The sequence below is a fragment of the Megascapheus bottae genome, chromosome 25, assembly GCF_031878675.1.
Source record: "Megascapheus bottae isolate mThoBot1 chromosome 25, mThoBot2.hap1, whole genome shotgun sequence".
In the NCBI taxonomy this organism is placed as follows: Eukaryota; Metazoa; Chordata; class Mammalia; order Rodentia; family Geomyidae; genus Megascapheus; species Megascapheus bottae.
The window spans coordinates 21756821-21783662 of record NC_143533.1 but is presented as its reverse complement, the minus strand read 5'-3'; the positions used below and the strand labels follow the sequence as shown (position 1 = coordinate 21783662).

The 26842-nt window shown below is 41.7% G+C and overlaps 1 protein-coding gene across 3 annotated transcripts in view; it reads right to left on the bottom strand.

The window, feature by feature from the left end:
• Ttbk2 (tau tubulin kinase 2) overlaps positions 1–23814 on the bottom strand; it is a 55347-nt gene extending 31533 nt beyond the window's left edge. Inside the window, exons 1-4 of one of the 3 annotated variants that reach the window (XM_090318531.1) lie at positions 23684–23814; positions 7896–8031; positions 5292–5439; positions 1690–1763 (exon numbers count right to left, since the gene is read on the bottom strand). In XM_090318531.1, the coding sequence (XP_090174657.1) occupies positions 1690–1763; positions 5292–5439; positions 7896–7964 (291 nt within the window). In that variant the 5' untranslated portion in view covers positions 7965–8031; positions 23684–23814. Of the gene's footprint in view, positions 1–1689; positions 1764–5291; positions 5440–7895; positions 8032–23280; positions 23469–23683 lie in introns of those variants that run through there. The other 2 variants (XM_090318530.1, XM_090318529.1) reach the window with 2 other exon arrangements.
• Between the last annotated feature and the right edge of the window lie 3028 nt (positions 23815–26842).

Below are 26842 nucleotides of genomic sequence, written 5' to 3'. Positions count from 1 at the left end.
ATCCCAGCCTCCTGAGTAGCTAGGATAACAAGTGTGAGCCACCACTCCTGGCTTGTTGGATTCTTATCTCCAATTAACCACCAGAAAACTGGAAGTGGAGCTGTCTCAAAGTGGTAGAGCACTAGCCTGGAACTAAAAAGAGCTCAGGGCCAAGTGCCAGTGGCTCACGCCTGTAATCCTAGCTACTCAGGCAGCTGAAATCTAAGGATCACGGTTCAAAGCCAGTCCAGACATGAAAGTCCATGAGATCCATCTCCAGTTAACCACCTGAAAATTAGAAGTGGCGCTTTGGCTCAAAATGGTGGAGCTCCAGCCTTGAGCTGAAGAGCTCAAGGACAGTACCCAGGCCTAAAGTTCAAGTCCCTCGACCAAAAAAAAAAAGGAAACAAGAGCTAATCTAACAGAAAATACTAGGCAACCACTTCACATTTCTGAAAACTGATGAAGAATCAAACATCCTGTATTTCCTATATGAAATAGACCTCAAGAAAAGTCTTCTGATGAGAAGATGTATTTAAACCAAGATAATTCTGAAATCACTGCTAAGTGATTAGATGAATTGAAAAAAGTTTGTGAAGGAACCAGATATCCAAAACAAAGTCTGTTAAAGATGAAAGGAAATCCTCAGAGTTCAAAGTTAGACAACAAAACCATCATTCTTATTCTGAAGATTAAATAGTGTGTGTATGTACATGCGTGTGTGTACATGTGTGTGCGCATGTGTGTGGGATGCATGTGTTTGTATGTGCATGTATGTGCAAGCACGTGTATGTGTGTGAGCGCGCACGTGTGCGCATTCAGGGGCAGAGGTGGTATGAAAGAACAAAGAAAGCTTTTCCTCTTCTCCCTGCTATAGTCATTACGTTTGTTTCCTTTCTTCTTTCCTTCTTTCCTTCCTTCCTGCCTTCCTTCCTTCCTTCCTTCCTTCCTTCTTTCTTTCTTTCTTTCTTTCTTTCTTTCTTTCTTTCTTTCTTTCTTTCTTTCTTTCTTTCTTTCTTTCTTTCTTTCTTGTGGATCACTGTCTTTCTAAGAATGCCTTTGCTCTGCTCTCAACTCCACCCTCATCTAAAGGAGAATGGAATGCATTTATCAAGGTCAACTAATGTCTTCATTTTTAGGTAGCTATGAGTGGTACTTGAATGCATAAATAGAAAACCAAAAATGCTTCAGGTAACAAAATGGTATATTGAGACAGGGATAGAGGGACTCATATGACATCCCACGATCCACATTAGGATTAAAAACTTTTTTTTTTTTTTTTTTTTGCCAGTCCTGGGCTTGAGCTCAGGGCCTGAGCACTGTCCTTGGACTTTCTCAAGGCTAGAGCTCTACCACTTGAGCCTCAGCACCACTTCCGGCTTTTTTCTATGTATGTGGTACCGAGGAATCGAACCCGGGTCTTCATGCATGCTAGGCAAGCACTTTAACCACTAGGCCAAACTCCCGGCCCCGGGATTAAAAACTTTTACACAGATGACAATCAGTGAAGGTAAACTAAAATGGCTGAAAAGAATAACCATTTCGTTTTTGGAAAGCTTATTTTAAGCCTACTTAAATATAATTCTATCTGCAGAGTGTAAAACATTCTGTCATGACAGCAAAAGATTGCCATTTTGTTCAGATGCAACGTAAATGGGAACTTTAATCGAAACTAAAAGATATTTGGATCCGTTTTTCAAGTTAACCTACCTGCAACTGCATGACCACATAGTTGAATCGATCATTCCTCCCACAGCCAATAAATCTACAAACATGGTCTTTCCCTGGATTAAAGAAAAACGAGAGAGAAAGAAAATAGAAAAAGATATAACATAGATTCCTTTCTTTAAAAAAATTTGTTCTTCTTTAAAGTGCTTTATGATTCAATAAAAATATGTAAAATATCATGAGACCTTACAAATAGGAAATAAACTTTTCACAAATTTTATCCACCCACCCTTAAGTTTACACTGCTCCTTGTGTAGCCCAATAAATATTGAGTGAATAAGAAATGAATAAAAGAGCTACATGATAGTGGTGTATGTATGCTCGTAATATTCGCTATTTAAAAGATTTGGAGAATTGAAGTTTTGAGAGCAGCTCACGCCGAAAAGTTTAAAAAGCTCCATCTCAAAAAATAACCAGCAAAAGACAGGGATAGATATAAGATTCAAGTGATAGAGCACCACCTGAAAAAGCAAGCTGACCAAACTGTAGTCCCTGAGTTTAGTTCCATGTGTGAAATCCAAGAAGGTGCTGTTGGGGAACAGTGGGGAAGGCAGGGGTAGTGGTGGTGGTGGTGGTGGTGAAATTAGTGGTGAAGGTAGAAAGGATACAAAGATCTGAGAAAAGGATCAAGTCAAGAAAAAGGAATCTGGGGAGGGGAAGCAAACTTAGGTGCTGGAAAAGCAAGAATGCACAGACTCTGAAGAAGGGCTTTGAACTCTATGCTCAACAATTTGAATTATATAAGATCTCCCTGTTTTCCCACCCTGCTACTTATCAAAATCATCTAGGTGAGGGTTGTGAGTGGCTCCTTGCTGGTAATCCTAACTACTCGGGAGGCTGATACCTGAGGATTCAGGTTCAAAGACAGGAGAGTCTATTATACTTTTTATCTTTAATTAACCACCAAAAAGCCAGAAGTGAAGTTGTGGCTCAAGTAGTAGAGCACCAGCTTTCAGTGAAAAAACCTGGGCACTCAAGCCCTAGGTTCAAGCCCCAGTACTAGCATAAACAACAACAACAATAACAATATGGAAGTACCTCAAAAAACTAAAAACATAACAAGTGTACTATCTAGTGATACAACTCTTGGGATATGTCTGAAGAAATACAAGACTGGATAAAGTGGTGGCAACTTTATACTCATGTTCACTGAAGCAGTACTCACAATAGCCAAGCTGTGGAAATAGCACAGATGACCTACAACTGATAAATGGATCAAGAACATGTGATATATGCACACTCAATAAAGTATTACTCAGCTCTAAAGAAGAATGAGGTTATGTGGTCTATAGGAAAAATAAATAGATCTGTAAATATTCATAGTAGGTAAAGCAAGCCAGACTTGGAAGGACAAAAAAGTCACAGGCTTTTTTTCATATGTGGATGCTGGACCTAAAATATGAACTTTTAGTGAAATCACAAAGGAGCACATGTTTATATACACAATCAATAAGACTCAAGAATACTATTTTCAGGTGTGAGATCCTATGGTGAAACCCCTAAAAACAACACACACTTTAACAAAAATGAACATGAAGAAGTTAAAATATGGCCAGGAATTGGGCCTAGTGATAGAGTGCTTGCCTAGCATGCATGAAGCCCCAGGGTTCAATTCCTTGATACCATATATATAGAAAAAGCTGGAAGTGGTGCTGTGACTCAAGTAGTAGAGCTCTAGCCTTGAGAAATCCCAAGGATAATGTTCAGGCCCTGAGTTCAAGCCCCAGGAATGACAAAAAAAAAAAAAAAGGTTAAAACATGCATTGTCTAGGCTGTAGGTACTAGTGGGAGGGGAGGTTGGGTGAGTGAATGGAGATGGCAAAGGAGGACAAATACAGTCAAAACACTTTGTGTACATGTGTGAAAACGGAACAAGGTAACCCTATGAGACTGTTCTGAGAGGAGGAGGCAGCAGAATGATGATTACAGATGTAATCCTACCAGCTTAAGAACATACTTCTAATCAAGTGTTTTATAGATCTGATAAAAGGGTCCAAGCATCGTTAACAAAAAGGTGTAAGGTTTACATTAAGAAGGCAGAGAAGAAATATAGGGCTGCCTCACTGAAGTATAGATCGAGCATTTGAAAAGTACTCATTTTTGGAAAGTGAAGGATTCTGAGAAAGAGAAAACCTAAGTAGATATAGAAAATGTGTTAGGTAGTAATATGAAAAATAAAACGACAGGAAAAGAAGAGCTCTAGCATCCAACAGTTTCCAATTCCGTCATAACAGGTATCAAAGTAATCTTCAAATTTTAACACGTAGAGTCTGGAACAACACAGGGAGGAGAACCTCCTTCGGGAGCCGTGGACTGGTGAAAGGGTCTTCTCACAGCCAAGCACAAGAAAGACTGGTTAAGGGCACTGGCCACACTAAGGTAATACTAATACACCCTTTATGGGCTTCACTGGGAGTAGAACAGTTATCTTAGGATCTGTGCAACCCCGGAGGAGGTAGCTTCAGTTGTAGCTACACTATGAGTTGAGAATTCAGAGAAGACAGAAGAGGAGAAGAGGTATGGAAAAAAAAAAAAGAATACTCTTCTCCATTATTCCTTCAGCATTTCTTTGTTTTTCTAGTTGTGACAGTGGGTTTCAATTATCCACTCTTTCTGAATTAATGTGCTAAGTTAAGAGTTAAAAATGACTATGAAGGGCCGGGAGTTTGGCCTAGTGGTGGAGTGCTTGCCTAGCACCCATGAAGTTCTGGGTTCTATTTCTTGGTACCACATACATAGAAAAAGCTGGAAGTGGCGCTGTGCAGCTCAAGTGGTAGAGCTCTAGCCTTGAGACAGCACAAGGACAGTGCTCAAGCCCTGAGTTCAAGCCAGGACACCCCCCCCCCAATAGAATGACTATGACACAAAGTCATAATTTTATGAGACTCATGCTATAATCAAGTGACTGGCAAAAAAAAAAAAAAGAATACAAACTTGCAAAGTGTCCTGAAGTTTTCATGAGCGGATTAACATCAGAAATGTAATTATTTACTGTTCTGGTAAAAATATAGGGACCTGCAAACACAGGGACCTCAAAATTTTGACAGATGGAAAGAGTGGTTCTCTCAAACTGAAAATGAGAACATTCAATAAAAGGTAACGTTCAAAACATACCCCTGCAACTCAAGTGGCAACAGCCTTAAGCAAAAAAACCTAAGGCACAAAGCCTAGTCCCTGAAGTTAAGCCCCAATATTGACACATAAATATAAACAAATAAATCTTATTCAGAAGTATGATTTAAAGGCAGCTTCCTCAATATGATTCAAGAATATTTAACCTCAAAGACATGAGTGGAAACATCTCCAAGCAACAATAAAATACTAGAGCAGATCCAGGCTCTTGTCTCCTAGAATGATTCTGCTTATTCTCCCATCCTTACTCACCATGAAAACTCATAACTTGTATTTATTTCAAGCAACCACATATTTGGACTAGTATGATTCAGTAATATGGTTTTGTTTTGTTTTTAAATCTCTATATGTGTGCACCTAACCAACACCAGATTATTCAATTAATAGCTACAGGAAAGTAACAAATGATAAAGATATCATACAAACTACAAATTGCATCCAAAGCCACTTACCCTGTAGTTTTTTCAAAACGGCAACCTCCATTTTCAGAACTTGTTTTGGTTGTTGAGCTGATTCCACCTTCAGTGCCACATTTTCCCTGGTGAGCATGTCCAAGGCATCGTAAATTTCTCCAAAGCCCCCACCCCCAATCTTTCTCAACTGCACAGAAAATAAGAACACATTCAAAATTATGAGAAGATTCTAACTAGACATCAATTCATCCATTATATTTAGAAAAAATAAGAAATTTTAATTTCCCTACATCATTATATATATATATAATTAAACTAACTGTAGAGAAAGAAGAAAACATGAACATGAAACATGAAATCTTCTACAGATCTCACAAAAAGTAAAGGAATTATTTCATTTTATTTATTTAGTCAGTCTAGGGCTTGAATTCAGAGCACTGTCCTTGGGCTTTCACAAGGCTAGAGCTCTACCACTTGAGCCACAGCACCATTTCAGGCTTTTTCTATGTATGTGGTATGGAGAAATCAAACCTAGTCAAGCACTCTACCACTAGGCCAAACTTCCAGCCAGAAATTACTTTAGTAACCAACAATTCTGGTCTATAGCCAATATCAGAAATCACACACACACACACACACACACACACACATGTATCTGAATCACTCTACAAATGCCACTTTAACAACCAGATTTGTTGTTTTAATTATGAAACAGTTGTTTGCAGACTTTTTAAACCATGAAATCCTTTTGAGAACAGGAATCTTAAATGGAACCAATCTGGTGCCTATAAAAAGTGCAAGTTTGGAAAAAGACTAAGCACTGAGTACCCAACCATCCCAATGTTTACTTTCCTTTCTGAGGCAGCCAACAGGCTCTACGCAGCAGGCAGAGCACTACTCCAAACTGCCTCAGAGCTCACCAGACAATCAAATCATCAATTTAAGTAAATCCACCAAATACTCAGCATTTTTCATAATAAAACATTAGCTTTACTGGACAACAGCAGCACATTTGAGTATCATAAACAAGCTTTGAAGAGCTAATGACAATTGAACCTATAGGACTCTGAAAACCTGAGGTATGTAATATACTCCATGCTACAGCAGAATGCACTGAGTGTCTCATGTGCAAAGCTCTGGAATCAATACCCAGCACCACAAAAAAAGAAAAAGATATAGTAGAAAAGCAGTCATCTTAAATTTCCTGAAGCTTGGTTTCTCTTCAAAACATTATCAGACAGCGAGGATATGATGGAATATAGAAAGTTATCGACAGCCAGGATATGATGGAATATAGAAAGTTATCACTAGAAACACAGGATCTAAAATCTAAACTCCCTAGAGGCACCTAGTCCATGTCCTACTTATTTCTCCAGCAGATTTTCCCTGACACTTGTATCTAGGCTGGTTTCTTTAATATCTATAGGATTTTTTTTGCCCAAGCATTCAATTAGTCATTTTAATAGGCCATACCTCAAAGATCACTTGTATTATCCTACTGCTTTCCAACTCATGTTGACCAACTTTGCATTGTCAATGTCTCACTCTACTGAGAATCACGTTTTTTTTGCCAGTCCCGGGGCTTGAACTGAGGGCCTGAGCACTGTTCTTCGGCTTTCTCAAGGTTAGAGCTCTACCACTTGATTCATTGCACCATTTCTGGCTTTTTCTATGTATGTGGTACCGAGGAATTAAACCCAGATCTTCATGCATGCTAGGCAAGCAATCTACCACTAGGCTAAACTCCCAGTCCACCATGAAGCTTTTTTTATTTCAAATATATATGGCTCCTATATATATATAGCCATATATATTTGAAATAGGATAGGAAATGAATAGGAGATATATATCCATCTTGGGGCTTGAACTTAGGGCCTAAGTGCTGTCCCTGAGCTTCTTTGTGCTCAAGGCTAGCACTCTTCCACATGAGTCCATAGTACTACTTCTAGCTTTTTTGAGTTATTTATTGGAGATAAGAGCCAACATGTATGAAGTCCTGGGTTTAATTCCTCAGTACCACATACACAGATAAAGCTGGAGGTGGCACTGTGGCACAGTGGTAGAATGCCGACTTTGGCTAAAGAAGCTCAGAGACAGTGCCTAGGCCCTGAGTTTAAGCCCCAGGACTGGTTAAAAAAAAAAGAAAAAGAAAAAGAAAAGAAAAGAAAAAAAGAATTAAGATTATAAACAAAATTTTATCATAAGAAAATGACATGTCTTGGCTGGATGCGGTGGCTCATGCCTATAATCCAAGCTACTCAGGAGGCTAAGATTTGAGGATCAAGGTTCAAAGCCAGCCCCTGCATAAAAGAACCTGAGACTCCAATTAACCTCTAGAAAAGGGATGTGGGGCTTGGATCAAGGGTAGGGTGGTGGTAGCCTTGAGCTGAAGAGCTCAGGGACAACACGCAGGCCCTGGGGTAGGGCGGTAGACTTGAGCTGAAGAGTTCAGGGACAGCATCCAGGCCAGTACAAGCCCCATGACCCACCAAAAAAAAAAAAAAAGACATGTTTAGGCATATAAGTAATATAAGTAATGTAGGTAATATTTCCAAAGAAATGCTATTTTGTGAGGGTACCACAAATTGCTGCTCCTTAATATGTGCACATATATACTTGTTCTCTCAAGAGATATATACTCACCACTTTCCATCTTTCTTTGACCAGGATTCCAACACTGAGGATATCTGGTTGCTCTCCTCCCCCACTCATTGCAGAACACTGATGTGGTAAAATAGCTATACAGGCATCTAGCTCTCAATGGTGGTTTCCATTTAACCTAAGGCAAAAGAAACAGCAACAGTGTATCAGGGTTAATTAACACAACATTCAAGCATCAAGAAGCACTATGTAAAGTTGGGTTACTGTTGAGCTTGTGGTACCTAACATGCACAAAGCCCTGGGTTCGATTCCTCAGTACCACATACACAGAAAAGGCCAGAAGTGGTACTGTGGCTCAAGTGATAGACCACCAGCCTTGAGAAAGATCAAGGACAGTGTCCAGGCCCTGAGGTTCCATCCCCAGGACTGGCAAAAAAAAAAAAAAAAAAAAAAGGAAGGTACGAAGTATTTATATTTTTTAATATATTTTAGTATTTTCTTTATTTTCTTTTTTTGTTCTGGCCCTGGGGCTTGAACCTGGGTTTGGGCGCCATCCCTGAGCTTCACTGCTCAAAACTGGAGCTCTACCATTTAAGTCACAGCTTCACTTCCAGGCTTTTTAGAGGTTAATTGGAGATAACAATCTCATGGACTTTTCTGTCCAGGCTGGCTTTGAACTGCAAATCTCAGATCTCAGCCTCCTGAGTAGCGAGGATTACAGGTGTGAGCCACTGCACCTAGCCCAGAATCACTATTTTTTAATGCTTGAATTAGAAAATGTATTTGTGTCATTATATTTTATTTGTCAAAAACAAAAACAAGGAAACGGACAATACAACCTTAATATAGAAAGCTAATTAGAAAAACCAATTAGAAGCCATTCTTTCAAAGATTCTAATTCTTACTATTGAAGGCCAACCTCTATACTGAGAAAAAATGGACAAGATGGTGGAGATGAAGTATTATCTTCCTTGGAATATCCATGTCAATATTCTCTTTCTCTGTCATATTTCTTTTCTAATAAACTTTCCTATCTTCCCCCCTCCCCACTCCCGAGTCCTACGGCTTGAACTTAGAGCCTGGGCACTGTCCTTGAGCTTTCTCAAGGCTAGCACTCTACCACTTGAGCCACAGCATCATTTCTGGCTTTCTCTGTGTATGTGGCACTGAGGAATCAAACTCAGGGCTTCTTGCATGCTAGGCAAGCGCTCTACTACTAGGCCAAACTCCTGGCCCTTGACCACAGTCCCAGTCCCCCATCTAAGGTTTATGCTTTTATGTCTTGCCTAAATTATTCTCTTGCTTGATGTAAGGACCGAGATCATTTTAGCTGCCCTAAACTCCCTGGTAAATTATTTGATATGCTGGCTAGAAGTTAGGGATTAATTATGTCTGCTTCTGATTTAGACTAATCAAAAGGTTAATGGTTTTGTTGTTAGAGGACTGTAGTTTAAAGTCATCCCAAACAAAAGTGAGACTCCACCTCCAATTTGCCAGCAAAATGCTTGGCTGGGGTACGTACGGTTTTAGTGATAAAGTCCTAAGCTGTGAGCAAAAAAGCTTAGCTAGAATAGGAGGACCGGAGTTTAAGCTAAGGAACTGGAAAAAAAGTTAAATTTTAGACTCCCCAGAATTTCAAATTTTAAATAGCATCATTCCTCAGATGAGACAATAAAAAAAATTGTCACTAATTCACCCTCACTAATGGAAAGACATGGAACAACATTGTATTCCAGTTGACGTTTCAGAGCAGGGAAATGAATCTAAGAACAGATCTATTCCACACTGAGTCTATATTCCCAGCTTGCCCATAATGCCAGCCCTTGGGAGGCAAAGGTGGTAGGTAAATCTTTTTTTTTTTTTTGCCAGTCCTGGGCTTGAGCTCAGGGCCTGAGCACTGTCCTTGGACTTTCTCAAGGCTAGAACTCTACCACTTGAGCCTCAGCACCACTTCCGGCTTTTTCTATATATGTGGTACCAAGGAATCAAACCTGGGTCTTCGTGCATGCTAGGCAAGCACCTTAACCACTAGGCCAAACTCCCGGTCCCTGGTAGGTAAATCTTATGCATTTTCTCACTACCATAAGAAGAAAGTTTAAATTGTAAATAGCATTTTTAGGTACCCTCTAGAATGAAGAAGTGTTTAAAGTGAGCCTGAGCTAGATAGCAAGTTCAAGTTTAGCCTAAAAAAACCCACAAGTTTTGGGTAATTGTTATGCAGCAATAACAACATACGCGGTATTATAGAAACAGTTTCTCAAAGCTGTGAAAGATGACAGACTCCTTTTTGATTCTACATCATGGAATATACCTGAAAAATTCATGTAACTTGGCTTCAAATCAATGCTATCACTGGGCAGGATGGCTCATGCATATAATCCTAGCTACTCAAGAGGATGAGATCTGAAGATCACAGTTCAAAGCCATCCCGGGCACTGGGCACTAACGTCCATGAGATTCTTATCTCCAATTAACCACCAGAAAACCAGAAGTGGTATTGTGGCTTAAGGGGTAGGGCAGTAGCCTTGAGCTGAAGAGCTCAGGGACAGTGCCAAGGTTGAGTTCAAGTCCCACAACAGACAAAAAAAAAAAAAAGCTGTCAATAATTGCTTTTGTCTGGTTTTTTGTTTGTTTCTAACTGTATTTTTTTTTGTCTTCTTTTTTGGTACTGGGGACAGAACCCAGGACACTGCATTGAGCTAACATCCTAGCCCAATAATTGCTTTTGATTCATTCTTTCAAGTAACACTAATAACTTTAAAAGAAACAGGAGGGCTGGGAGCTTGGCCTAGTGGCAGTGTGTTAGCCTAGCATGCACAAAGCCCTGGGTTCGATCCCCCCAGAACCACATACACAGAAAAAGCTGGAAGTGGATCTGTGGCTCAAGTGGCAGAGTGCTAGCCTTGAGCAAAAAGTGTTCAAGGACAGTGCCTAGGCCCTGAGTTCAAGCCCCAGGACTGACAAAACCTAAAACAAACAAACATAAATAGTTGGGAAACTAGATAGTGCAAGAAGTGATATCCTTAATGACCTAAAACAAGGAGTAAATTGCTAATAAATTCTGACAAGGATGCTAAATCTAGAGGTGTTGCCAAATCAGATCCAAAGAGGATCAAAATATGAAGAGAACATGCTAAATGGAGATTTAACTTATAAATACAAAATAAAGTGTGAAAAATCATTTTAAATACTCACTACAGCAAAAAAAAAGACAAAGAATACTGAATTATAACAAGAAAGCACTGACAGTGTTATTGAGCACCAGGGCTCATCCCTATAATGCTAACTACTCAGGAGGCTGAGCTCTGAGGACCTCAGTTCAAAGCCAAACCTGGCAGAAAAGTTTTTGAAAATCTTACTTCTAATTAACTACCCCAAAAAGGTAGATGTGTGGCTCAAAGTGGTAGATCACTAGTCTTTTTTTTTTTTTTTTGCCAGTCCTGGGCTTGAGTTCAGGGCCTGAGCACTGTCCTTGGACTTTCTCAAGGCTAGAGCTCTACCACTTGAGCCTCAGCACCACTTCCGGCTTTTTTCTATGTATGTGGTACCAAGGAATTGAACCCGGGTCTTCATGCATGCTAGGCAAGCACTTTAACCACTAGGCCAAACTCCCAGCCCCAGATAACTAGTCTTGAGCACAAAAGCAGGACAGTGCCCAAGCCCTGAGTTCAAGCTCCAGGACCAATACACACACACACACACACACACACACACACACACCTCAAAACATTGAGAGTATTCCAGATCAACATAAAGACTACAGTAAAATCATTTTATCTTCTACCATAATCAAGTAATGAGCTTTGTGGTAAATCTATAGACATTTGGAGAAGTTACTCAGCACAAAATGAGATCAAACGGGATGCAATTTAAGTGAGAGAGATTCACATACAGAGAAGTATGATAAAAAAGTAAAAGAAGAAAAAGGCAATGGTAGAGCAAAAGAAGGATAAAATAACAAAAGGATATGTTTAAAGTGTATAAAAAGTGAAAAACAAAACAAAACAGAAAAGGGTGGGTTTGATCTCATATCACAATGTACATAGCAACAATAACAACAAAAAGACCAAAAAAGACAATAAAGAGAATTCCCTAAGGGGTATTGTCTGAGAAATAAACTTATCACTGAAGTAAATTTGTTATCATCTAACTTAAGGGACAATTTCACAAAACAGAAATGAATGATGACTGTTAAGCCCATTATTTCTTTCCCTTCTTATTAATTTTTTTTTGTGGGTCCTGGGGCTTGAAATCAGTATGGGTGCTGGCAGCTCAAGGCTACGGCCCTAGCTCTGAGCCTGGGCATTGTCCTTGAGCTCTTCAGCTCAAGGCTACTGTCCTGCCAAGCCCCACTTCCCATTTTCTTGAGGTTAACTGGAGATAAGAGTCTCAAGTCCTCCAGAGTAGCTAAGATTATAGGTGGGAGCCACCTGGCCCAGCTTTCCTTTCCTTACTTATTTCCATTGTATTAATACAGGACATGGATAAAGACTGCACAAACTGTCAGGGCTCAATAAATGACAGGCATTACTTATGTCATTCTGTAAATTACTCAACAGGAGGAATAGTCACAATCTAAGTCAAAACAGTCCCTGGCTTGTTTAAATACTAATGAAGGGAAAGGATCATATTTGTACAATCACTGCATTTAAATCTGATTTGCAGAAAAGAAACCTTAATGATCACTTATCAAATTTAAATAAAAAATATTCTGGCACTCTGACAAAATTATTATTTTATAACCATGATTACTACTTATAGTATCATTAGTATAATTTTGCTTTTAATATAAGTAGAAAAATTAGTTGGTCCAAAAAGAAAATAAAGCCAGGTATGGTGGCTCATGCCTGTAATCCTAGCTACTTAGGAGGCTGAGATGTGAGGATCACAGTTCAAAGTCAGCCTGGGCACTAAAGACCATATTCTTATCTCCAGTTAATCACTAGAAAATGGGAAGTGGGGCTGTGGCTCCAGGGGTAGGGTGGTAACCTTGAGCTGAAGAGCTCAGGGACAGCACCCAGGCCCAGAGTTCAAGCCCCATAATACACCAAAAAAAAAAAGAAAGAAAGAAAGAAAGAAAACAAATTCGGGCACTAATTCTAGCTACTTAGGAGGAGTCTGAGATATGAAGATCACAGTTTGACGCCATAAGCAGCAAAAAGCCAGAAATGGAGCTATGGCTCGAGTGGTAGAGTTCTATCCTTGAGAAAAACGGTCAGGGATAGTACCCAGACCCGGAATTCAAGTCACAATAGCAGCATTTTTTTTTTAAAGGGAAGTAAAATGAAGGTCTTCAAAAAACAAATGAAAAGGACGAAAAAGAAGTCCTTAAAATGCTACCCTAAAACGTTATTTTGGGGCTGGGAGTATGGCCTAGTGATAGAGTGCTTGCCTAGCATGCACAAAGACCCAGGTTCAATTCCTCAGTACCACATACACAGAAAAATCGAGAAGTAGCGCTGTGGCTCAAGTGGTAGAGTGCTAGCCTTGAGAAAGCTCAAGGACAGTGCCCAGACCTTGAGTTCAAGCCCTTAGACTGCCCCCTCCCCTCAAAAAAAGAAAAAGAAAAAGAAAAGTTGTTATTTTCTGGTACTAGAGACTGAACCCAGGGTGTTTGCATTCTATCACTGAGCTGCAGCCCACTGAAAGAGCTTATACTGAGAAAAAAGTATAGCATGTAACAAAAATAAGTGCATCAACTTCATTCTGTTTCAGGGGGTAAGGAGGAGCTATCAAAATACTTCAGAGAAAAAGTTCAGTTAGGAGGTAATCTAAAGCAGTTTTTTCCTTTATCCATGGAATGGAAGCTAGATAATTCATGAAATAAACAGCACAGATTTTATAAGTGTCATGTATAGTTTATGTAAGCTTCTGTCCTTTAACAAAAAAAATAAGAAAAATTATTTTTAGCCATGATTTTAATCTCAAAGAGTATGATGCCAGAATTAATCATCAAAAAAGTTCATGGTGTATCTAAAAGTGAGGAAATATACTTAAAGCTGCTATATTTAGGGCATAGTGGGGAATGACTACTCTTTAAGATTTAAACACACCCACCACTGTACTAACAAGCAGAGTGTAAAAGGAAGAAAATTTACCCTCCTACCTTAAGCAACTAGAAAAACAGACAAAATATATGAAACAACTGAGTTCAGTCATTCAACAACAGGCAGCACAGCATAGGGTGGATGAGAAAAGGAAAGAGGTAAAGTGCACTCTCTGGCTGCAGCAGTTCACTGCCTGGGGAGTTTTCAGGGAGAGGACTGAGAATGGGGAACACAAATTGAGCCCAGACATCTCAGTGAATTGAGGATAAGTTAAGAGGTACAGGAGGCCAAAGAAGCTAGAGTTTACCACAGGTAGAATACTGGTGAGGAGGAAAGTTGCAGACACAGCTGGAAATCTACAGAGGGTTCTCCTTGAAACTGGAGGAGTTGGCATTAGCAGGATGTGTTAAAATGAAGCAGTCAACACCAAGGAAAGAACCACTGGAAAAGGGCAGGTAGAATAATCTTAATACTCACACAGGGCTATAACATTTATATACTCAATTGCCACAATAAAAAAGAAGAGAAGAGGAGGAGGAGGAGGAGGAGGAGGAGGAAGAGGAATAAATAGCAGCAGAAGCACCTGCTGCTGGCTCACACCTATAATTCTAGCTATTCAGGAGGCTGAGATCTGAGGATGGCAGTTGAAAACCAATCAAGGCAGGAAAGTCAGTGAGACTTCATCTTCAATTAATGACCCAAAAGCTGGAAGTGGAGCTGTGGCTCACTAGACCGCTAGCCCTGAGCAAAAAATGCTCAGGGTCAGTGTCTAGTGCTAAGTTCAAGACCCAGGAACGGCACCATAAACAAAGGAAAAAAAAACTTTATATTGACAGTCTTGAAGTCATGAAACTGTTTTCAAATAACTATATCCAAAAGTAAATTCCAAAAATATTTTAAGAAGTAGTTAAGAAAACGAAAGGCAGGGAAGTGTGGCCTAGCAGCAGAGTGCTTGCCTTCGCATGCATGAAGCCTTAGGTTCGATTCCTTGGTACCACATACACAGAAAAAGCTGGAAATGGTGCTGTGGCTCAAGTGCACAAGTGGTAGCCTTGAGAAAGCTCAACGACAGTGCCCAGGCCCTGAATTCAAGCCCCAGGACTAGCAAAAAAAAAAAAGGGAAGGAAAAAAAAAACAAGTACATAACAATATAAAATTACATCTGACACTCAAAAATTACCAGTGATAGCACCATCCCCAGGCTGGGAGTCTGGTTGGCAAGGAGGGAGAAGTGATTAAAGCTCCTGAGGGCATTCTCTCTCAGCTTCCTGCCTACCATTTGGTGAACTGCTTTGCTCCCTACCTCAGAGGTACCGTAGAATGAAAACTCTAAAACCATGATCCAAAATAAGGCTTCCCTCTCCTGATTTGTTTACTACATGAAGTATTCTGTCACAGTGATGATGTCTAACAGGAAAAAATTGAGCCAGGTAGGTGAGGTTACTGCTCTGACTACTTGATCCCATGGGTTTGGCACTCTTGACAGAGTTTCCTAGAGGAGTTTGGAGGAGTGAAAGAGAAAAACCTAAAATGGAGGAAGCAGAAGTTAACAGGTGGTTCTGGTGGGAGCTTGGAAGACCAGAGTGCTGTCAGCAATGTACACAGAGAAGACTGTTTCCATGAAGTTGCAAATGGAACTGAACCATCCCTGGACATTTAGCAAAGAACCTGTGGTATGAAGCCTGGATGTGGGTCATGGAGCTGCCCATCTCATGTTTGCCCCGCTGGGTTTTGGTCTTATTTTGGTGCCATTTCCTCTTGATATTTTTTAATATTCCTCCCATTTGGAATGGGAATCCTGATCATGTGTCATTGTATGCCAAAAGGCTGTTCTTTTTTTTTCTCTTTGCAGTATTTGAATCCAGGCCCTTGCATTTATTGTTAATACTCTACCACTTGAGTCATGCCCCCACTTCTTTCATTTTTGAGGTACAGCCTCAACAACTTTGTCCAAGCTAACCTCAAACTTGAAAGCCTCCTGTATTTTCTTCCAAGGAACTGGGATTATAGGCACGCACTGTTAATCTTTCTAAACTGTACAGGGGATCACAGTCTCAAAGGAGACTTTAAATATGGATTCCTGAGTGGCACTGTGGCTCCAATTGTAGAATAATAGCCTTGGAAGAGCTCAAAGACAGTGCCTAGGCTCAGAATTCAAGCCCCATGAATGACCAGAAAAAAAAAAGTGAATTTTTGAAGTACGCTGAAACTGTCACGGGCTTCATGGAGACAGGCTGAATGCATTTTGGATTATGAGATGACACAGCCCTTTGGAGACCAGGGATGAAATGAAACAGTATAAACAGATGTATTTGGCTGTGAACTTATCAAGGGGTAGATTTATGATTATTCTTGATTGTCAACTTGATTGGCTCAAGAAGTGCCTAAGAGATTAATAAAGTAGCCAGACACTGGTGGCTTATACCTCTTAACTACTCAGGAGACTAAGACTTGAGGATTGCAGTTCAAACCAAGCTGGAGAAGACAAATTCAAGAGACTGTTATCTCCCTTTAACTGGCAAAAGCTGGAAGTTATGTGGTTTAAGTGGTCTAGAGCTAGCTAGCCTTCACTGAAAAATTTAAGGGCCAGTGAAAAGCCCTGAGTTCAAGCCAATACCCACACAGGCACACAGGCACATAGAAACACACACACGCATGCACATGCACGCTCGCATGTGTATATATATATACACACACCCAATCAATAAAGCCTACGTCTCTGTATGGATGTGCACACATAGATATTTTCCAGAGAGGATTAACAATGCAGGAAAGATTGGTCCCGAAAGGTGAGTAGAAGGTCTGTAAAGAATAAAAGGAGAGGCAAGGAGTTTGGCCTAGTGGTAGAGTGCTTGCCTAGCACGCATGAAGATCTGGGTTTGATTCCTCGGTACCATATACATAGAGAAAAGCTGGAAGTGGTGCTGAGGCTCAAATGTTAGAGCTCTAGCTTTGAGGAGGAAGTCCAAGGCCAGTACTCAGGCCCTGAGCTCAAGCCCAGGACTGGGGAAAAAAAAAAAGAATAAAAGAGGAAAACAAAGCAAGTACTTGAGTATAGGCATTCGTTTTCTTTTTCACTGTGTCTGACTCTTTCTGCTTCCTGGATACCACAATGTGAGCTCCTCTCACTCAGGCCCTTCCTAATAATGTGGACTGACACTTCAGTAACCATGAACCAAAATAAATCTTTCCTCCTTTAAGTTGTTTGTCACAGCAATAGAAAATCCAAGTTGGCCACTGGTGGCTCGTGCCTATGATCCTAGCTATTCAGAAGGCTGAGATCTGAGTATCTTAGATCAAAGCCAGCCTAGGCAGGAAAGTCTGAGAGACTCTTATCTCCATTAAACTTCTCAAAAAACCAAACAAACAAAGTGGTGTGGTGGCTCAAGTGGTAGAAGACTAGCCTTGAGCAAGAGCTCAAGGACAGCTCCCAAACCCTGAGTTCAAACCTCAGGACCAGCAAGAAAAAAAAAAAAGAAAGAAAGAAAAAAGAAAATTCAACTCAACACACAAAGGATATGTGAATATTTACTTTTTAAAATGTGTTTATTTGTGAACTTTTTGTTGTTGTTGGTAGTGGTGGTTGTGGTAAGGCTTGAACTCAAGGCCTGGACCTTATCCTTGAGCTCTTGTTCTAGGCTAGCGCTCTACTACAGTGCCATTTCCATTTTCTGAATGCTTTACTGGTGAAGAGTCTCAGGGGGAATCATTTCTGCATGGGCTGGCTTTACACTGTGATCCTGAGCTCTCAACCTCTAGAATAGCTAGGTGTGAGCCACCAGTACCTGGTAAGAACATGTTATTTTTCATTTATTATTTAACTCCTGCTATAATATGCAAGATGTACTCTAATTAGTGAAACAGATTTCCCCTCTGAATTTACCTCTAGATTCTTAGGGTATGTTTGTTAACATGCTGATGTTTGCATTTTTTCTTCATAGTACTTGTTCTACAAGTATTTGTTTTTACTCTAATTTGCAGGTTTTCCTTTTTTTTTGGTGTTAATCATTAGCACAAATATGACAGATGGGTAGGGAGGATTTAGTGAATGAATGGATGTAGGCTAACATTCTATGTTCAAAGATGAAAAAAAAACTGATTTAGGTGGTAACAGAACACGGAAAGAAGAGGGGGTTTTTTTGTTTTGTTTTTTTATAGGTAGAAGTAGAAGAAATAGGATGCCATAAACAAAAATCAAGATTTTTAAAGCTTGAGTGACTACTGAATGGTGCCATAGAATAAAGGAAGTTTAAAAGGGTTGACTTTTATCTTGGACATATTGATATTACTATTACTATTATTATGATAATAATATGATTATTATCGTTATTTTGTGGTAATGGGAATTGAACTCAGGGCCTCAAACTTAGAGAAGTGCTTGATCGCCTGAGCGATGTATTTAAACTTTCATGTTGAATTTTTTTCTTTTGAATTTTTGAGTACTATGAAGTTCAGCAGAAACAAAATCTTAATCTAGTTTACGACCTATCACATGAGTTAGTTTCCAGAAAAGTCTTAAATCAAATTTCATAAGAGGTATAGTTTGTGCTTTTCTTTTATTCATTTTTTTCTTAATTTCATTCCCCATCACAGTTTTATTGGTCATTGAAAAATGTTGATATAATTATTTTTAAGATAGTTTTGAGACAGAGGCAATACTGGACCAAGGGAAAAAAGGGGAGATTGCACATCTTAAATCATAATACATCAGAACATAATAACACATCAGAACATTGTCAGGAAAATATTAACAAAATATAGTATTTAGATGGTCATACAAAAGAAGCAATACAATTTTTATTTCCTAAGAAATAAAAATAAACTTTCAAAAAAGGTTAAAAAGCCAGGCACTAGTATCTCACACCTGTAATCTAAGATATTCAGGAGGCTGAGATCTGAGGATCATGGTTCAAAGACAAAGCAGACAACTGAGCCACAGTGCCATTCCTGGTTTTCTTGGGGCTAATTGGAGTTGAGAATCTCACAGTCTTGACCAGGTGCAGTGGCTCACACTTGTAATCCTAGCTACTCAGGAGGCTGAGATCTGAGGATCAAGGTTCAAAGCCAGTCCGAGCACAAATGGACTTGAGACTCCTAAAAGAAGTGGGGCTTGGCTCAAAGGTAGGGTAGTAGCCTTGAGCTGAAGAGCTCAGGGACAGCGCCCCGGCCCAGTTCAAGCCCAGGACCCACAAAACAACAACAATAAAAACCCCAAGAACCTCGCAGTCTTTTGTACCCAGGATGGTTTTGAACTGCGATCCTCAGATCTCAGTCTCCTGTGTAGCTAGGATTACAGGCATGAGCTAACAGTACCTGGCAATAATGATTCTGAAAATATTGTTAGCTCCACTCTTGATAGGTCACTACAAAGCCAATTAACTACTTTCTACCTCCCATTTCTAAGAACACATGATTATAGATCCAGATTTTTTTCAAAGAATAGTTAACTTTTTACCTTGAGGAATTTTACCTTGAATGAAGAAAATAAAAACTTTAATGCAGTTTTAAAAACAGCTGTCAATTGCCTGATGTCAGCAGCTCATGACTATAATCCTAGCCACTCAGGAGGCTAGGATATGAGAATTATGATTCAAAGCAAACCTAGGCAGGAAAGTCAGTGAGACTATAATCTCCAATTAACCACCAAAAAGGAATCCAGAAGTGAAGCTGTAGCTAAAGTGGGGGACACCTAGCTAGCCTTGATTAAAAAAAAAAAAATAAAAAAAGCCCAGGAACAGTGCCCAGGCTCTAAGTTCAAGCCTCAGCACTGGCACACCCATTGAAAAATGTTCACAAAAGTTTAGAGTATTATGTTCTACAGTTTAACTTAAAAGTGCTATGTATTTTCGATGTAAAATGTTCTGTTCAATGAAGTTTTGGAGAAAAACTGCTACTACTACCACTATTATTTACAATATACTGGCTACTAAAGCAACAGCAAAAAGAGAATGAAATAAAATAGCAATAAATGTGTTTAATTTCAAAACAAAAAAATGAATATTTGTGATCAAGTGAACAGAAATATCAAGTAAACAAACAGCTCTGACTGTAAATTTGAATTTTTCCCCCAAATCTCAAAGATAGGACTGGAATGCCATTTGAATGGTAGAGTACTTGCCTAGCAAACACTGAATTCAGTGTGTACAAATATACATTTATACGTGTATATACAAGTACAGTCTAGAGGTAGAGCTTAAGTGGATTTACCTACCAAGCATGAGACAAGGTAAAAAATTACTTTAAAAAAACAAGACGGGTTCGGGAGTTTGGCCTAGTGGTTAAAGTGCTTGCCTAGCATGCATGAAGACCCGGGTTCGATTCTTCGGTACCACATACATAGAAAAAAGCCGGAAGTGGTGCTGAGTCTCAAGTGGTAGAGCTCTAGCCTTGAGAAAACCCAAGGACAGTGCTCAGGCCCTGAGCTCAAGCCCAGGACTGGCAAAAAAAAAAAAAAAAAAAAAGATCAAAAAGCAAAAACAACCAGAGATTCCTAGAGTAATTGTTAGTAACATGATCTCAAACTGAAAAGGCTGCTGGTCATATTATCTATAAAAGAACTTCTCTTACAGGGCCAGGAGTTTGGTCTAGTGGTTAAAGTGCTTGCCTAGCATGCACGAGGACCCGGGTTCGATTCCTTGGTACCACATACATAGACAAAAAGTCGGAAATGGTGCTGAGGCTCAAGTGGTAGAGCTCTAGCCTTGAGAAAGTCCAAGGACAGTGCTCAGGCCCTGAGCTCAAGCCCAGGACTGGACAAAAAAAAAAAAAAAAAAAAAGAACTTCTCTTACAGGATCTATTTTAAAAAGTGAGTATTCCATTATTTCCATCAACATTCAAAAGTTCATTTTATTTAGATAATCAGACCATTTATTTCACAGTGGTTCATAGTGGCTCTTGAATATTTCCTCTGGTTATAATCTATTTTGATAGCACCAAATCTCAGTTTATGAAGTTTTAGAAACGGAAGATGGACCACCCCAGTGGTCCTAGCTATGCAGGAGGCTAGAGACCAGGAAGCTCAAGGCCAGTACGGGCCCAAAGGAAGCACGATCTCCTATCTCAACAATAAACGGAACACAGTGTTTTACACCTGTAACTCTAGCTATCCCAGGCCACACGGTTCAAACCATACTACTGTCAAAAAAAAATGATGGAACTACTTTAAAAGCTTGGTGGTTTTACTCACGGTAACCCGTAATTTGCAATGAAGATGCCATCTGAATAAATTATTATGATTGGTCAGTACTGGGGCTTGAACTCAGGGCCTGCTCACTGTCCCTTAGGTTTTTTTGCTCAAGATTAGTGCTGTATGCATGAGATACACTTCCACTTGTGGGTTTTTGGTAGTTAATTGGAGATGAGTCTTAGGGATACTCTTGCCTGTGCTGGCTTTGTTTGAACTTTGGTCCTCAGATCTCTGCCTCCTAAGTAGCTAAGATTACAGGCATGAGCAACTGATACCCAGTCTAATAAACTATTTTTTAAACTGTAAAACATACAAAGAATTCCCTGCCCATCATCAAAGTGAAATTTAAATTCTATGGTCATGACCAACTCAGTTCTGCAATATTAATTTACTTTGAAAAACCAACAGCCAAGCCTGTCACATTTCAATACATTTTTTAGATGTAAAAATGCCCTAAAATTGTCTAACATACAAATTTCACTTCTAACACTACATTTAAAGATATTTGAGGTCCTATATAATTGAGTTCAATTTGCCTGGCTTTCCTGAGGCATTAAAATAATCAGTACTTAAAAGCCAAAAGAAGATATAAAAATCTGAAGTCATGTATAATAGAGAATTGACTAAATTATGTATGAACCATACATAGTACAAGATAATCAGCAAGGTATAGTATTCTTAGCTCCTCAATCATGATTAGATTTGCTTCAATTTTGTATTACAAATTAAATTAAACTCTAGACTGCACCACTAAGTACACCTCCAGTTTTATTTATGTCCAAAATATAAGAGAAAAAGAGCATTTTCTAATTCTTCACTATATGGAAAAACTTCCCTTTGTAATTATGCTTCAAGCATCCATTGTAAAAACGTATCTCAGAGAAAATATAAACCTCTAAATTAAAGAGTCCTTTCAATGTTTCCGTAATTGGTATGGATCAGAATATACCATGTAAGTCCGCATACTTATCATTGGAAATATTTTATTATCCAAGATGAATCATACTGTTATATTTATTATCACTATGGCTTTATTTAAAAGGAAGGAACATTTCATGTTTGTGTCCCCTAAATGAACTCTTCCAGTTAGCAAAAAAATTTAAAAAAAATAAAAAAAAAACCCCACACAGAGTGGTCTATTCTAGTAAATCCAGTATTTAAACACCAATACAACTATTAATGGCTCCGAATCAAACACTGTAACAAAACTGTGTATGTTAGTGCGCGCACACACACACACACACACACACACATGCCTATTTGTAACAACACAACGCTCTTCTGAATAACCAAATACCTTCGCATCGTACGTAGGCTACACACTGGATAAAAAGCATCCGCTTCAATATTCAAAGAAAGAACAATTTCCGAGGCAAAGCTGCCGCCGCCTCTCAACTTTAATTCTAAAGCAAAGTACAACTCAATGTCATTTTTTTTCTCTCTCTCTCTCCCTCTAATGCAGCCCAGGCTGAAACAAAACCAACTTCACTGTAGGGGCAAGGGATCCTCTCCAGGCACCCCGACGGGGTCACTGACTTCTCTGCTTCTGACGGCACGGGCGAGAGGCCTCTTTTGTCCCTTCCTGGGCATCCCGGCCTACCGAACACCGTCGTCTCTGTCAAAGCTAATGGCAAGCACATTCCTCGGGCCATTACCTCCTTCCCCCCACCCCCAGGGACCCCAACGTCCTGGCTGGCTTTGATGGATACAACTCGTGCCCACCTCCACGAAGTAGAGTGGGGAAGGGGAGGAGAAGGAAAAACCACCACCGCCGCCACCCGCTCCCAGGGCAGCGTTTTCGGGGGGAACCTTCGGCGTTGGGTCCTGGCTCACGAGAGGCGTGAGTGCAAGTGATAATGTGGGTCACCCGCGGGGAGAGGACCAACGCGGCTTCGTGACCCCCCAAGTTCAGCGAGGACACCCCCGAGCCTGGAGGAAGTGATGGGCGGGGGGGGGGGGGCGGGTGGAACCAGGACGGGTCGCCGAGGTGACCGAAGGTGGACTGGGTCTGCCCCAGGGCGTGGGCTGAGCCCTGCGAGTTCTCCGGGGGGAGGCGCCCCCTCCCCACCGCCACCACTCGCCTCGTCAGGGCGGCGGGGGGGGGGGGCGGCCGCGCCTGAGGGCGGGCGGGGGACCCCCGGCTTCCCCGCGGGGAGGGGACGCCCGGGAAGAGGGGATGGGGGTGTGTCCTACCTGGGCCGCGGCGGACGCAGAGGTTTGGGGTGGAGGGCCCGGGCCCTCAGGGGACGCCCCTCGGCAGGCGGGACCGCCGCCGCCTGCCCATCCCCCGCCGCCCACTGCGGCGGGACCCGAGCGCGGCTTCGAGGGCCGGCCGGCCGGGGAGTCCCCTCGGGTACGGTCCGCGTCTACTGACGGCGGCGGCGGCTGCTGCCGTTCCTGCTGCTGCAGGCCGCCCCCGGCCGCTGCTCTTGTGTCAGCCTCTGTTCCTCCTCCTCCTCCTCCTCCTCCTGCCGCCGCCGCCGCCTCGTCCCCGCCGCTCCCATCGCCGCTGCGGCGACTACTGCAGCGCCCGCTGACCCGACCCGACGTTATTCTCCCCCCCCCACCCTTCGCAACCCGGCACAGCCTAGCCCACCTGCCCCGCCAGTGGGCACGCCCACCTCTCCAACTCGGATGCCGATTGGGTAGCGCGTTCCGAGGCTGCAGCGCCGGTTGGCTGAGCCCATCGCCTATCACGAGGAAGGGAGGGGGGTGGAGAATCAGGCAGAAGAGCGTCTCCGCCCCTCCACCCCCCCCACCGGAGATTTGCCGCTATCTTCAGGTTTGCCTGAGAGGGCGAGTTACCGGGAAAGGAGCATCACAATGGCAACGCGCGTGCGTGCGGTGGGTGCGCGCGGGGGATTCTGGGCTTGGTAGTTCCAGTCCGCGCCGCAACCGCCCGCCGGTGAGACGGAGAGATTTCGTGGGCGCGCGCGGAGGTGTTCTCCGGACTCGGCGGCGGTTAACTTCGTTACCGAGGCATGGTCGTGACTTCTGAGGTTGGGCTGGTTCGTTGTTTTGGTTTTCTTTTGGGGGGGGGGAATCAGAAATGCTTCGTCACGTTGGGAGTTCTGCCCTGGTCGCTTGGCAGGGCCCCCCCCGACTCGTCCATGCCCCCCGGTCGCGGTGGACCCCCCCACACACACACCCGGGGGATGGGCGCCGTCCCCGAAGCCGATCCCCGCGAGGGCGAGGAGGGGGGGCCGCCCCACCCCGGTGTCTGGAGGCCAGGCATCCGGGAACTCTCCGCTGCGGACCGGCCGGCCGCGGCCCCCCTGAGAACAGCCAGGAGGGCTGAGCCTGGTGCTTGGTCTCCGGGGCTGTCACTTTACAATCGGCGTGTGTGCGTGTGCAACGTCCGACGTGAAACGGTTCGCCCATGCCCGATCACTGGCGCTAAACATGAAACCGCTGCTGAACCGATCCCGAGGAGATCGCAAAGCACGGCGACGCCCGTGGAGTCCCTCCCCTTCGGTCCAGTGGCATTGTCATTAAAGCCCATTCCGAGTAGAAGATGGAAAGTCCCGTATCCATTCTCCAGGAAATGCCACAGCCTCTTGACATTTTATTTATTATTTTTTTTAAAGACGCCCCTGTCCTGTCCATGTTCTTGGAGAGAAAACGCAGGATGAAATGTACATTAAAGGTATAACTGACGGTCCAGCTCCCATGGTCCTAGTCAAACATGAAGAAGTTAGTTGCCAAATTGTTTCTAGTGAAACCCCCATTACTTTGTCTACGAGGATATAGTTCACAGTACTGGCCAGTATTGGGGAAAGGAGTAAGGTTTCTATATTTTTTCTTTTTCTTTTTTTCTTTTTTTGCCAGTCCTGGGGCTTGAACGCAGAGCCTGAACACTGTCCCCTTGGGCTTTCTCAAGGCTAGAGCTCTACCACCTGAACCACAGCCACCACTTCCAGCTTTTTGTATGTATGGTAGCCAGGAATCCAATCCCAGACTTCGTGCATGCTAGGCAAGCATTCAACCACCAGGCCAAACTCCTGGCCCTATATTTTTTCTTTAAAATTAAAGTTGGTAGGGAAATAACATCCATTGAGATTGGGTCCAACAGTAAGAAACCTGCCCTCCCCCCACTTTTCCCACTTAAGAATTTTGATCTGTCCCCAGTGATACTCTTTCAGTTAGGATAATTGGTGAAGTAATATATTATTCACGAGCTAGTCCTAGAATTCTGGAATCCCCTTTGATCTTTCTCCTCTCTCCCTCTCCCTCTCCCTCTCCCTCTCCCTCCCTCCCTTCCTCTCTCTCTCTCTCTCTCTCTCTCTGTGTCTCTCTCTCTCTCTCTCTCTCTCTCTCTCTCTCTCTCTCTCTCTCTCTCTCTCCTCTCTCTCTCTCTCTCTCTCTCTCTCCACCATCTCAATTATAGTGATCTATAGATATTCTTGGGATATAGATCCTTTAATTCAAATTAAGCCTTCAGATGAAAGCCAGACATTTTAAGCCATTATCACCCAGCTAAGCTACTGCTAAAACTCAGACCTACAGAAACTGTATGATAAAACAATGTATTTAGAGTTCATTCCCCAGCACACTCACTCAATCAAGGCTTTACTGATAGGGTGACTGATAATGTTGCCAATAGCACACCCTACTGACCATATAGCAAGCTATATGGAAACAAAGATCCCTCATTTTTGTCTTAATAAGCACATTTTCCACTGGCTAGATATATTTACAATTTTTAGGGATATGAGGATGATCATTATAATAACCATTAAGATATTTTCTTATGATATCTGGTTATGGCATATTGTACAAAATATATTCATAGATGGTATATAAACTTTAGAGAAATAAATTAAGTAATTTTATTGGGGTTTAATTCTAATGGGTTTTTTTGCCAGTCCTGGGCTTGGGCTCAGGGGCTAAGCACTGTCCCTGGATTTTCTCAAGGCTCGGGCTCTACCACTTGAGCCACAGCACCACTTCTGGCTTTTTGCTGTGTATGTGGTACCAAGGAATCGAACCCAGGTCTTCATGCATGCTAGGCAAGCACTCTACCACTAGGCCAAACTCCTGGCCCTGGGGGTTTAATTCTTTGGAAAATAAAGAAATATAAGATAATCACTATGCTATTTTGAATTATTTTTTGTACACCATTTTCTCATGTTATAAAGACCATTTCTGTGTTATAAAGATTATTTCTCATGTTATAAAGATCATTGTACTGTGTACCTCCCTACTCTTTCCCTCCAACTTTCCTTACCCTATAAATATGGAATTACACTTAATAAGGTTTTTGTTTTTGTTTTTTTGTCAGTTCTGGAGCTTGGGCTTACTTGAGCCACAGCACCACTTCCAGCTTTTTCTATGTATGTGGTACTGAAGAATCAAACCCAGGTCTTTGTGCATGCTAGGCAAGCACTCTACCATTTGGCCAAACTCCAGGACCCCAATTTTTTTTTCCAACAGGTCCTGGGGCTTAACCTCTGGGCCTGGGCTCTGTCCTTGAGCCTCTTTATGCTCAAGGCTATTGCTGTACCACTTGAACCTCAGCATCATTTCTGGATTTTTCTGAATAGTGTGTTGGAGATGAGTCTCATGAACTTTTCTGCTTGGGCTGGCTTTGAACTGTGATCCTCAGATCTCAGCCTCCCAAATTAAGCTAAGATTACAGGCATGAGCCATGGGGGCCCAGTGCAATAAGTATTTTTAAATAAATCAATGCATAGGCTTGGGGGTAGGTCAATGATAGACCATCTGCCCGGCATGCTGAAAGCCCTGGGTTTGATTC